The 12,509-nt window shown below is 43.3% G+C and overlaps 1 protein-coding gene across 22 annotated transcripts in view; it reads right to left on the bottom strand.

The window, feature by feature from the left end:
- Positions 1-12,509, bottom strand: part of KIAA1217 (KIAA1217 ortholog) — a 553,152-nt gene that overhangs the window by 16,779 nt on the left and 523,864 nt on the right. For all 22 annotated transcript variants that reach the window (XM_075922528.2, XM_075922523.2, XM_089776737.1 and 19 more), the window contains 4 exons: positions 9,404-9,534; positions 8,581-8,728; positions 5,614-6,097; positions 4,236-4,416 (listed from right to left, as the gene is read on the bottom strand). In XM_075922528.2, coding sequence (XP_075778643.2) covers positions 4,236-4,416; positions 5,614-6,097; positions 8,581-8,728; positions 9,404-9,534 — 944 coding nt within the window. The remainder of the gene's footprint in view (positions 1-4,235; positions 4,417-5,613; positions 6,098-8,580; positions 8,729-9,403; positions 9,535-12,509) is intronic.

The raw sequence follows: 12,509 nt of genomic DNA, 5'->3' as shown, positions 1-12,509 counted from the left end.
GGGGCTGCACACAAGTGAGAAACAAAAAAAACCCCACACCTCACTAGAGTGGGCTCCCCAATGCTAGGAGGGAGCCCCGAGCCTCAAGGCCTGGATACGGGCAAGCCTGGGGCTGCATCAGGTCCCTGGGGCTTAGGTTCTCCTGCACTAGAGCTTTTCTCTTGTCAGCACATACCATTAGGTATGCTTGTAATGAAATCTGTGTATACTTCTGCCAGGGAAACTAAGAGACTTCCTTGAATCCCAGGCTTGAGGAAATCAGAGTCATTCTCTCATCCCCTATACATTGACACTTAGCAGTTTGGCTTCATAGAGAGAGCCCTGCAAATCTGTGGATATCTGCTTCATATCCATATCCATCAATGTGGATGCAGATATCTTCGGCTCATTTTTGTGGCTACAGATGCAGATATGAATTTTGTATCTTGAACCCCGCAAATTCATGGATATCTGCTTTAGATCCATGAGTATCTGTGTATCATTTTTGTGGATGCAGATTGGAGGTGCATAGGTGTCTGTTATCCAACTTTGTAACCACACAGGGTTTCCATTCATAGATGCTTACAACTAATTGATGGTAGGCCCTGTGGAAGTCTCAGCTCCTTCACAGGCCTGTCCAATCTGCCAGCCTTACAAAGGCAACAATACTAACCACTAGCATCCAAAATGTTCCTTGCAACTACTGAAAATAAGGGTGAAGAAAGAACAGGAAGCACTGAAGGAATGGAGGCAGATTGATTTCTACTGTGTAACCTCCACTAGTGCTTTCCATTAAACTGGAACATAAAAAGGAATGAGTCAGAGAACCAGAAAGAGGAAAAACTGAGAGAATGCACCTGCACTCCATCACAGGCACCACCTGGCATCTCATGAACAAAGCGTTATTGTCAGTTCAACTTCTACCCCACTCCTTGCATGGGAGAGGCTGTAAGAGTATCTGCATGGGCATAACACTAGGTAAAAATCTGAAACTGGGTGTTCTTCTGTTTTCTTTGTTATTTTATCTTCATGTTATTAACCTTTGAGGAAACAGCCTTGAATCATGCTGCTAGAGTGCAGAGGAGACTCAGGGCAAACAGCTCAATTCAATTTGGCCAAGGTTATTAAGAGTGATTAGTGATTTGGGCTGCTTAATAAGAGACATTTCAACAGGTCATGCCTTTCAGAAGATGCTCACCTCTTTGAAAAATTAGGCCCCTCGTGGGTGTCATTCGGGCACTCAAAATTGCTGCTCATGTTAATAAATTTGACACCTTTTGCGTCAATTCTTTCCCAGCAGATATTGCAACAACTGAAAGATTAGAACTGAATGATGATTAAGCTTTGTATCACCACTGGAAAAATCAGACACAACTGTTTCAAAGAATACTGAATAAGAATCTCAAAAATACATAGAGCCCAGATTTCAAAAATGGGTGTCTAAAATCAAGCTCCTGTGTCCAAATTTAGACACAGAGGTAAATGATTTACTCCAGTGGAAGCTGCTGCCAGCTCAGCAGTTTTGAAAATTAGGCCACATATTCAGCTGCACAAATACAGGCGTAAGAGCCTAACTTCAGGCACTCATTTTTTAAAAATGTTACCCTTAGTTCTCCAGAAATAAATATGTCAGTTTCTTCCTAATCTCTTCTTGGTTGGAGGGCAATCAAGACCAGTTTTCTAGCAACATGATCCATCTGTGCTCTGGGTAAGAGCATACAAAGCATTCTATTAATAGGTTGTTTACATACTCTGTGTACTGAATTAATAAAGTATTGGTCTCTCTCTTCCAATATGTCACTCATTTTTCTAGCCATGAGTAGGCAGTAGAATGCTGAAACTTTTTGACCTGCAGGAGATTTGGGTGGTATGTGAAATGTTTAATCAGGGAATTAAGTAAGGAAAAGCTTTGTTGTTCCCTTAAGTTATGTAAATATTATAGGATTCATTATGCAAAACAGAAGGCCGATGTCCCATCATTTCATCAAATTTCTTTGCATATCTGCCAGCTGGATGCCCTATAGAATCTTATTCTAGAAATGGATTAACCAAATATGTGAGTAAGAAAAGGTCCTCTTTGTTATTGTCATTTGCACTTTCTCAGACATTGTCATAGGCTCACAGCTCAGTGCACCCATATCATATTTATTTTCTGATTCTTTCTGTGTTGTGCCATTCACTACACAAGCTAATGCTCTTTGAACCAGTCCGGTCACTCAACTGTGCAGTGATTTTCCAACATTACTATGAAGCTCTCATGTTAATAAATGTTCAAAACCAACAATTGCCACAAACTTCTGTGTTAGAGAGGAGCCTGACACAGAGGGGTAGTTCTGAAAGCACTTCTCCATAATTCTGTAGAAGTTTATATAAATGTCTGAATTAGAAATTTGCAGCTGATTCATATCCAGATATGGGCTGTACCAAAATCTTAGATGAGACAAACACTCCCTAAACTTTGAAAAATTTCAGGAATGGATTTGTCTTTCACAGCTTGCCCATCTGAATGTACCGCCTATAAAAAATCCATGTGCTGCTGACGACATACACCTTGCTAGGTACACCTCACTGTAGATACTTGGCATTATGTGGAATTTAAAAGTGGTGCAATTAACTGTGTGGGTCTGTCCGTGGACTCATCCACAGTGTAGTATATTCCAATTCATAGAATTTAAGGATAGAGGGGCCTTAAGGTTACAGCATCTGACAAGAAGAAACAAAGTGATTGGGGTCTCTCTTCTGAGGGGAAGAGAGGCTATTGACCGACCAGACATGATATCTCAGGAGGTTTGTTAGAGCCTGTGTCCAAAATATTACAGAAAGTCTGACAAGTCTCATTAATCCCTCTGATTACTACTTCTTGACAGACACCACACCATGGTAGAGTCATCCACATGGACACGAATGATGCTATCAGTTCTGACTCTGTACAGACCAGCAGCGATTATTGGCCTTTGGGAGCTGGGGTGAAGGTCTCAGAGGTGCAAGATGTGTTAGAGGAATTATAATCTGCCTACTCATCTTTGATCTTACTCTATTTATATATTCAAAGGATACATTCAGTGTTCTCTACATGGGGTTTGTTTTTTTTTTTTTTTTTTTTTAAATACTGAGCCGTATATTTCACTGAGTACTACATTTTTGCATAGGGATGTGTAAATGTGTGGGATGAGGGAGGGTGTGAATGCAGGGGGGCTGTAAGAGGTGTGCAAGGAGGACTGTGTATGCATTCACATGCTCACACAAGTGCGTGTTGAGGACTGCGCACAGGATGTGGCATTGTTTGTGTGGGCATGTGATGAGGGATGTATGTCGAAGGATGTCTGTGATGAGGGGTTTGTAGATAGGCAGGGTACAGATTTGTAGTGAGGAGTATGAAGGGGTTTATGTGTGAAGGGTGAGGGGCATGCAGGGGAGTTTCACACAGGTGGGCAGGGTGAAGGGGTGGGTGTTCAAGTGTCGACATATGCACAGGTGGGGCTGTCCTAAGGTGGCTCCCCCATATCACACAGTCGTACCATTAGCAGGGTCCCAGAAGGAGGCAATACGATCTGCAACAGCAGCCTGAGGAGTCTGGCCAGGGTCTATGTGTGGGGCGGGAAGGCTGTCACACTGCCGTTCCTTGAGGCAAGGGATTTCAGATGGCCCCTCCCACTCCTGGCTGGAGCAGCCTCTGCTCCCACTTCCATTGTGCCCGGGAAACCAAGTGCCAGTCAGGTGGGCTGCGGGGACTTTGATGCATTGGCATGATTCGGCTTCAGCTCTGCAGCTGCCACTGCCCTGAGCTGACATGGCAGAGCCCTCCAGGTCCTTCTCCTGAGCTACTGCCACAAGGAGTATCCTAGGGCCACCCCCCACCATGTCTTCAGCTGGAAATGCTCCCAACTTCTTCACAGCGAGGAGTTGGGGGCCACAAATGCTCGGTCCTGAGGGAGCAGATTAAATTCTTAAAGGGCCACACCACACCCCTTCTGGGGCCACACCAAAGAGATCTGAGCAGCAGGGATTCTGACCTGTGCCGTACGTACAAGATTGCTGCACCAACACACAGTTTGCAGGGATCGTTGCTTGCATTTCCCTCTTATATCCCCTACAGTGGCCTTGCTTTCAAGGCCATAGTCCCCCACTCTGTCTCACAGGAAAGGCGAGGACACAGATGAATCTATAAACTTAAACTATCATTTCAATTAAAAACAGTTTTTCTCATTTAATTTTCTCAAAGATGTAAACCCTCAGTTCACCATTGTTCATCTTACCTGAAACCTCTAACTTGTCAACTGCCTCCACTTTTGGCAGGGTTGTGGCCTGTGGAGGCATCTCTAAGTTAGGAATTGACTTCATAATATTGGCCTGTGCCTCTTCTAAGAGTTTTTCAAACTCCTTTCCGTTATAGTGATCAAGGTTCTGTCTTTTCTCTTCCCATTTCTTTTCTGCTTTCTAAAGAGAAGTAGTACAGCATTCAGTTAGCACTCTTTGATGTCATCGGTCTCTAGTATGGTACTTCTAATCCTTCAAATAGAAACATTATGTATCAAGTATGGTTAGATTCTCTCAGTCCTGGTGATCTGTGAGGTAAGAGAAGTTTCTGAGTTCTGTTTGCTTCCTGCTGGATAGCACCTCATATCAAATATTCACTGCACACTCTTCAACATCTTACAAACCTCTGCTGTGTTGGCCTCCAGAACTGAGCTAGCACTTCTGTTTTCTAAAGAACACTCCTTGCAAGTCAAATCAGCCCGAGAAAACTTACATTTTGCCTTCCTATAGGTTTATTTCTGAACTGCTGCAGGCATGAACATTTACCCAAACAGTATAGGAAAGCTATCATTGATTTGTTGCATAATCATAGAGCCCAGGGAGTCATGAATGAAGACTTCGTTGTGCTTGGTGGGCCCTGTATAAACCAGAATAAAGGTAGCCCCCAAAAGGTTAAAATTTAAAGGAGCAAAGGAAAATTTTAAAAATAGCAAAAGTATCTAAATGTATTGTCCATGTGCAGTCCAGTAATTAAAGTATACCACTGGGAGGCAAGAGATTTGCAATCTGCTACACAGTTGCTGGATATTCTGGGTAAGGTTCTATGCCTCAGCTTCCACATCTGCACTACAGAGATCCCCAAATTCATGGTGGTTTGAGGACCTAGTGAGCACTTCCATATTTTTTTATATATTTAAAAAAAGCCTCTCACACACCACTCTCCAAATATTCCTACCCGAGTCTCTTTATAACGGCCAAGCAATAATAGAAAGGGACTTAAAGATTTCACCCTGGTTAACACCATTTTTCAGTTTGGGATTTAAAAGGAAGCAATCACCTGGCTCTAGTAGTCATTTCTTTAGGGTCAACAGAGCACTCAGAAATGGCAACTCAGTGGGTTTTTTTGTTTGTTTATGGTTTTTTCTTTTTTTTTTTTTTTTAAATATCACAATATTTTGTCTTGGTTCAAAATAAGGGGCTAGATTTTCAGAAGTATGTAAGGAATCATCTCATGGATTTTTCTTTGAAAATCAGACACCCATTTCCACTGGTGTTTTGAAAACCCGACCTAAGGTCTCAAATGCATGCTGGCAGATCCCAGAAAAGTCAAACTTGGGCCCAGAGAGAGTATCTTTGGTAAAAGAGAATACACGGTACCTCAATTGATACAGCTCGGTTCCTGATACTTGCACTGTGGATTTCTTCAATAAAAAGGCTTTGCATAATGGTACCATTGATCTGTGGTGATGGAGAAGTCTGTGCTTGCTGAGTTGCTGCTGTGGACTCCGGTGCAGTGACTGGCATGGTGGAGGTATGATGGCTTGTTGTTGACAAACTTACAGAATGGCTGGTCACCAAAGGTGAATTCTGGGCATGGTGGACCAGTGCTGCAGAGTGCTGAGATGGATGTATGACTACAGGAGAGCTCTGTACATGATGAACTGTCATTGTAGAGAAGGGTAGAACTTCTGACTTGACTGAGGACCCTTGTAACTCTCCTGTGTTTTGCTGGGGGTATCCATGGACATACATTAGCTCTTCTTGATTTTTCAGCATTTCGGTTGCTGTTGCCTTTTCCATGGCAGTGTACTGCATAGCTTGTGAAGGATCCACACCCTTTAGCAGGCCTTCTGTAACATGTCTATTAAAACAAGTCACATACATCATCATTCATTATTTACTAAAGTAGAATATAGTTAATCCAGTCATACACCACAAAATAACTTCAGTGGATATAATCTGGATGCGCTTTTTTGTCTCACTCAGCTGGAAACAGAAATCAATGTGGTAATTTTCAAGTGATAGGAAACTAGATATTAAAAGGTAGTAGGTGTTTTCTGATGTAAGCATGGCAGAATTATTCAATGATTGATAGAATCAGAGAAAAGAGAAAGGGAAAGACAGGTTGAATGAGCTAGTCCATCCTTCTGCCAATACAGGAATATCTCTTCTAAAATATTTTCTAGAATAAAGATGTCAACCCTAATCCTTAAATTAATCTCTCTTTGTTTCTCTCTCTCTCACACACACACAAAGCAGATGTTTAATTTAGCTTTTGCTACGGCACAGACAGTTATTAAAATACTCTGACTCCCTTGGTGCTGGCTATTGGCAAGAAAATTCAGTGCTCATTGCCTCACAAAGTTAGCATGTTTGCTGTTCATGTTTTCTGACAAACATGGATAATGATTATATAAAATTGTTGAAAAAAAATCTCACCTACAGCTTGTATTTTTCTATCACATCTCTCATTTCCAAAGCCCACAGTACAGAACTCTGTGAACTCACAGGCAGACTCAGAAACATTTGCCATTTTTGTCTAGTTCTCTTGTACAAATTTGTTAGTGACACTAACATCATGGAAGCAATGCTTTGGCATTCAAAGAGCTATGGCATTTCAAGAAATGTTATTTCTTAGTGTTATGTTTTGAGGGATTCATGCTGTGTACTCAGACAGTACCTGATCTAACAAAGATTGGTGTAGAATAATGGTCACCAACCAGTATATTGGGATCTAGTGGTAGATCTTGGAGCCTCTGACAGGTGATCCTGACTGGTTTGGCTGGTAAGCACTTCAGCTGCCCCTCTCTGCATTGCCCGCCTGCTCCTGCCCAGAGCCTCAGAGCTGCCCTGGGAGCCTCCTGCTTGTTGTGCAGAGTGGGGGATTCAGAGGCAGGGGGACTGTTGATGTCACTCTGTCTCCTTCCCCTGTGCCCCATCTTCACAGAGTGAGAAGGATGGGGCCTCGGAGAAGGGGTGGAGCAGGGCCTCAGAGAAAGGGGGCAGGGGCATTTGCATTTGAGGTAGATCCTGGACTGACTTAAATTCAGAAAATGATCTTGTGCTTAAAAAGGTTGGAGACCCCAGGTGTAAAATGTCAATAACTGATTAAGTTAGAGATGGGCACAAATGCACATTGTGTGGCTCCTGAGTCAAATGTCCCCAAGAATCAGAGGTGTGTGGGTCAGCACATTTGAATTCAACCCAACCTAGTTAGGGTCTCCTAGAATACTGTAGCTGCTTTAGACAGAGGCTGTATATAGAATGACTGACATCATGATCTGGCAAGCTGTTGGGCTGTTCTAAAAGGAACTCACAGGTAACCCCCTGCTCTCGGATCTCCAGACTGAACCTTTAGGGGCTGTCCTAGACTTGGGACAATAACAATAATGGCTACCAAGATCCTTCCGCCTTATTTTCCAGCATGGTTGGAGTCAGGGGTGGGAACAAGAGGGGTTAGAAAGCCTTGTTGGTGTTCTCTGGACAAGACGTTCATGAGATCAACAGCAAGACAGAGCTACACAGCCCCTGGCTAGCCTGAACACATCAAAGGACTGAGTTTAGTCTCAGTTTTAGTTTGGAATCAGAGACACAGCACAGCTCGGGATGTTCCTGCTAGATTCCCACTCCATATTAAGGGAGATTTTTCACTGTCATAAGATTTCAACTGCAAGATCAGGCAGTTCCAGCCCTGAAATGACCAGCACCCGGTAGAGTAGGAGAGAGAGAATCTTGCACCTGAGACTCCAGGAGGTCTCCCGACCAGAGAATAGCAAACTCAGCTGGAGTCAGAAGAGGACCCTACCCCACTTGGGAGACTTTTGTCTAAGCTGGCAAATGCCACATCATTGCAACACTCTGTCCCAGGAAACTCAACATCAGCCTACCCTCTGCCTCAGAGAGATGCCTACGAGGGCATTGAGGGTTGGCAAACATTAGGAGAACTGGCTGATTCGTAAATTAATTTGTTAACCCTAACCCTTCCTCTATTTTCCTAGTCCCAGGAAGGCCCTCTCTTTGTTACGCTATTATTTTTGGACTGTTATGCCTTTGCTGGAGGGGGTTATTTATTGTATTCCCCTATGTATGAGGCTTTTACACTGCTTGATCTTCCTTCTCGAGGGCAGCATCCTGTGTCTTGGAACATTGAGGAGTCACCAAGCCCTACAAAGTAACCCAGGACGCAACCCACACGCTGGGAGGGAACAGCTACGCTTCCAGGGAGGGGCTATGCATACAATCCTATAAACAAGTCATGACTCTGAAATCCTTTTGACCTGCATGGGAAAAGGCCTTGCAGTGCTCCTTGCTTGGAACCATTCAACGTTTTGAAAAGTAACTCACCTCCTCAGCGTGCTAAGGATATCAGTCATGCTGCGGATTCGTTTCAGCAAGCTGTCTAGTTTATGGGGTTCCTCCTTCAGAAACCTCACCGCTTCCACTTCAATGCGAAGGATTGCCCGCATTTTATTCTGCAATGTTGGAAAGTCACCTGAAAAAACAAGCAGCACCACGTTCAAGAGAAAGTGACATGCAATTTAAAGAGTTGGATGCATGCATGTGTATTCAAGTTACATACCCACCTGGACACAGGGGCCATATACTCAGGAACCCCCCTCACAAGACTTTGAGGCTGTGTCTAGAATGGCAAATTTTTCCGCAAAATCATCTGCTTTTGCAGAAAAACTTGCCAGCTGTCTAGTCTACACTGGCCGCTTGAATTTCCAGAAAAGCACTGACGATCTCATGTAAGATCGTCAGTGCTTTTCCGGAAATACTATGCTGCTCCCATTCGGGCAAAAGTCTTTTTCCTAAAAGACTTTTGCGCAAAAGGGCCAGTGTAGACAGCACAGTAGTGTTTTCCGCAAAAAAGCAAAAATGGCGATCGGGGCTTTTTTGCAGAAAACCGCGTCTAGATCGGCCACGGACGCTTTTCCGCAAAAAGTGCTTTTGCGGAAAAGCATCCTGCCAATCTAGACGCGCTTTTCCAAAAATGCTTTTAATGGAAAACTTTTCAGTTAAAAGCATTTTCAGAAAATCATGCCAGTGTAGACGTAGCCTTAGTGTTTTTAAAGAAGGAAAAGATTAGTTCTCAGATCAAGATGCAAACTTACATCACTCCCAAGAGTTAGAACAATCAATCCAAAAAATAAAAGAGAAACTACACCTTTGAGGGTGGCAACAGCTTCTCCCACTTGCCGCAGAAGAAAAGCCCCCTCTTCAACATCTTTCAACGTCACTATCTTGTTGGTGGTGGCAGAGTCCTTCTTCAGGTCTTCAATGAAACCTTCTAGCTCACTGTTTAAAAAAACAAGCAAAAATAGAATTTGAACTGAACTTCCATATTAGAGGTTTGTTTTGTGAAAATATTTGGAACTGAATGGACAAATCTGGACCAGAAATATTGCAGCACCTTAAAAACAGCTCCTGCCTCCTTACTGGCTAGGAGGGTGTGTGAGATAGCTACAACTCCAGCTTCCCAGCAAGGTGACTTCCTCTCACTACGCTGGGGTTTTTGAATATGCGGAGAGTAATATAATATAATATATGGAGATATACCTCTCTCATAGAGCTGGAAGGGACCTCAAGAGGTTAGCATGGCCAGTCCGCTGCCTTCACAGCAGGACCAGGTCTGACAGATTTGTCCCAGATCCCTAAATGGCCCCCTCAAAGATTGAGCTCACAACCCTGGGTTTAGAAAGTCAATGCTCAAACCACTGAGCTATCTCTCTGTAATAAAACATACAGAGACAGCACATGTTATGGGAGGTTTTGCAAGGAACAGGTTACCTACCATGTGAATAATCTGCCTTGATGCAAACAACATAAAACATAAAATGTAGCACTGTGTACCATCTCATAAACAAATAATAAAAATGGCCTTAATTGACACTCATTTTTGACCACTTTCAGGGATTATTTTAAGCTAAAGTGTTTAATATCAGGAATATTCTCAGAAATGGCAAATATTACGTTAATACCAGAGAATTTTCTAAATACATTGAACTGATAATTGTTAATAATTGCATCTGAATCCCGAGTTTAAGAGTTACATGCATCCATTCAATGACTAGAAACAACAGCCTGTGACTTACATGCCCAATTAAAACTGACACCAAAGCTTAATTATCAAATATATGCAACAAACAGCATTCAATAAGCCACAGATCATGGTTATTTGAACACGTTATGTGTCAGATAATTTCAAATAGCAAATGTACCTGAGAAAATCTTACATCTCTCTTGGTCAGTTCAGAAACAGAAGTGGAAACAAATGTGCTGAATTCAGCAATAAGCCTGTATGTGCCTCAGTTTCCCCATTTGTAAAATGGGGATAGTGATTCTTATCTCTTTTATAAAGCACTTTAAGATCTATGGATGACGAATGCTATTTAAGAGTTATGTAATAACCACCATCACCACCACTACCACCACCAGTGATATATTGTATGTGACGCCAGGCACTCAGATATCCCAGTGATGGGCATGTTATAAAGACATATATAGAAAAGATAGCTGTATTACACTGTTCATTTGTTAAGAAAAGCCAGCAGATAGAAAAAGGCATAAACTGCCCAACAAACTATGAAAAACCAAATAACAAATAGCCGCTATTTTGGGACTCCAACATCTGTGTCCTACATGCTGCCCTTATAAATGCTTGTCTTTCTTCCACAGCATCTCTAGACTAAGGACTAATCCTTGGGGCAGGCTTTGGTGAGCAAATACAGCATATGAATTTAGCAGCTTTTCTTAACTTCCATCAGGTCAGCACCCTTTGTTACATCACTGACCCCAATGAAAGCCTCTCTCCAGTTGTTCACAGTGCTATTGCAGTGACCTGAAGAAGAGCTCTGTGTGTGTCGCTCGAAAGTGTGTGTCATTCATAGAAGCCTAGGGCTGGAAGAGACCTCAGGAAGTCATCAAGTCCAGTCCCCTGCCCAAAGCAGGACCAATCCCAACAGAAGTCAGGCAAATACAAGATGTTACCTCGGCTCCCTTGTCTTTCCCACCAGTTGCACACTCTTTGGACCGTACATTAAAGGCAGTACTACGCTTTAGTCACAAGCACTGCTACAGCCTGGGGACTGACTGGTTAAGTAGCAGATCTACAGAATAGGACCTGCGGATTACAGTGGATGAGAAGCTCGATATGTGTTAACAGTGTGCCCTTGTAGCCAAGAAGGCTAACAGCATATTAGGGTATATTAGGAGGAGCATTGCCAGCAGAGCTAGAGAAGTGATTATTCCCCTTTATTTGGCACTGGCAAGGCCACATCTGTAGTATTGCATCCAGTACTGGGCTCCCAATTCAGAAAGAATGTGGACTCATTGGAGAAAGTCCCGTGGAGGGCAACAGAAATGATTAGGGGGCTGGAGCACATGTCTTATGAGGAGACAAGAGGCTGAGGGATTTAGGCTTAGTCTGCAGAAGAGACGAGGGGGAGGGGGATTTGATAGCAGCCTTCAACTAACTGAAGGGAGGTTCCAAAGAAGATGGAGAGAGACTGTTCTCAGTGGTGACAAATGACAGAATGAGGTGCAATGGTCTCAAGTTTCAGTGGGGGAGGTCTAGGTTGGATATTAGAAAAAAACTATTTCGCTAGGAGGGTGCTGAAGCACTGGAAGGAGTTACCTACGGAAGTGGTGGAATCTCCATTCCTAGCGGTTTTGAAGCCCTGGCTGGGATGAATTAGTTGAGGTTGGTCCTGCTTTGGGCAAGGGGCTGGACTCAGTGAGGTCTTTTCCAACCCTAGGGTTCTAGGTACTGAGAGCTGACTAGAGCTCCTTGTCCCAAGCAGGGTTTACTTGTTTTTTGTCAGCAGGCAGGGTCTGAAATGTACAAAAGCCCTGTTTGCAAGATCTGGAGAGAAGGATTTGTGTTATTGCAATCAGCCTGCTTGCCAGAATGGGGCAGATGTAAATAAGACACACCTCCGCTGAGCGAGCTCATTTTCCGACCAACTGGACTCCCTGTACAAATGCAGAGGAGAAAAAAGTCTTTTAACGTGAGAGCAGAAATCACAAAAGGGACCACTAGGTGGCACCAACTGAACGACAGTCTGCATTTACAGGGAACCAGGAGGTCGAATTTAACACAGCTATAACAACATAGCCACTGCTCCTGCATTTGCCTTCACAATAAAGAAGACACAAATGCCAGGATACCCCTGAAGAACAGTGCCCATAAAGGAAAGATTTTGCAAAAACCCCTTTCCATCATCATGCCCAGAAAATGTTGCTGTGGGCCCACACCCTCTGGAAGGAGGTTG

Source organism: Pelodiscus sinensis, chromosome 2, assembly GCF_052426305.1.
Source record: "Pelodiscus sinensis isolate ZL-2025 chromosome 2, ASM5242630v1, whole genome shotgun sequence".
NCBI lineage: Eukaryota > Metazoa > Chordata > Testudines > Trionychidae > Pelodiscus > Pelodiscus sinensis.
This window is presented reverse-complemented; position numbering and strand designations above follow the sequence as displayed.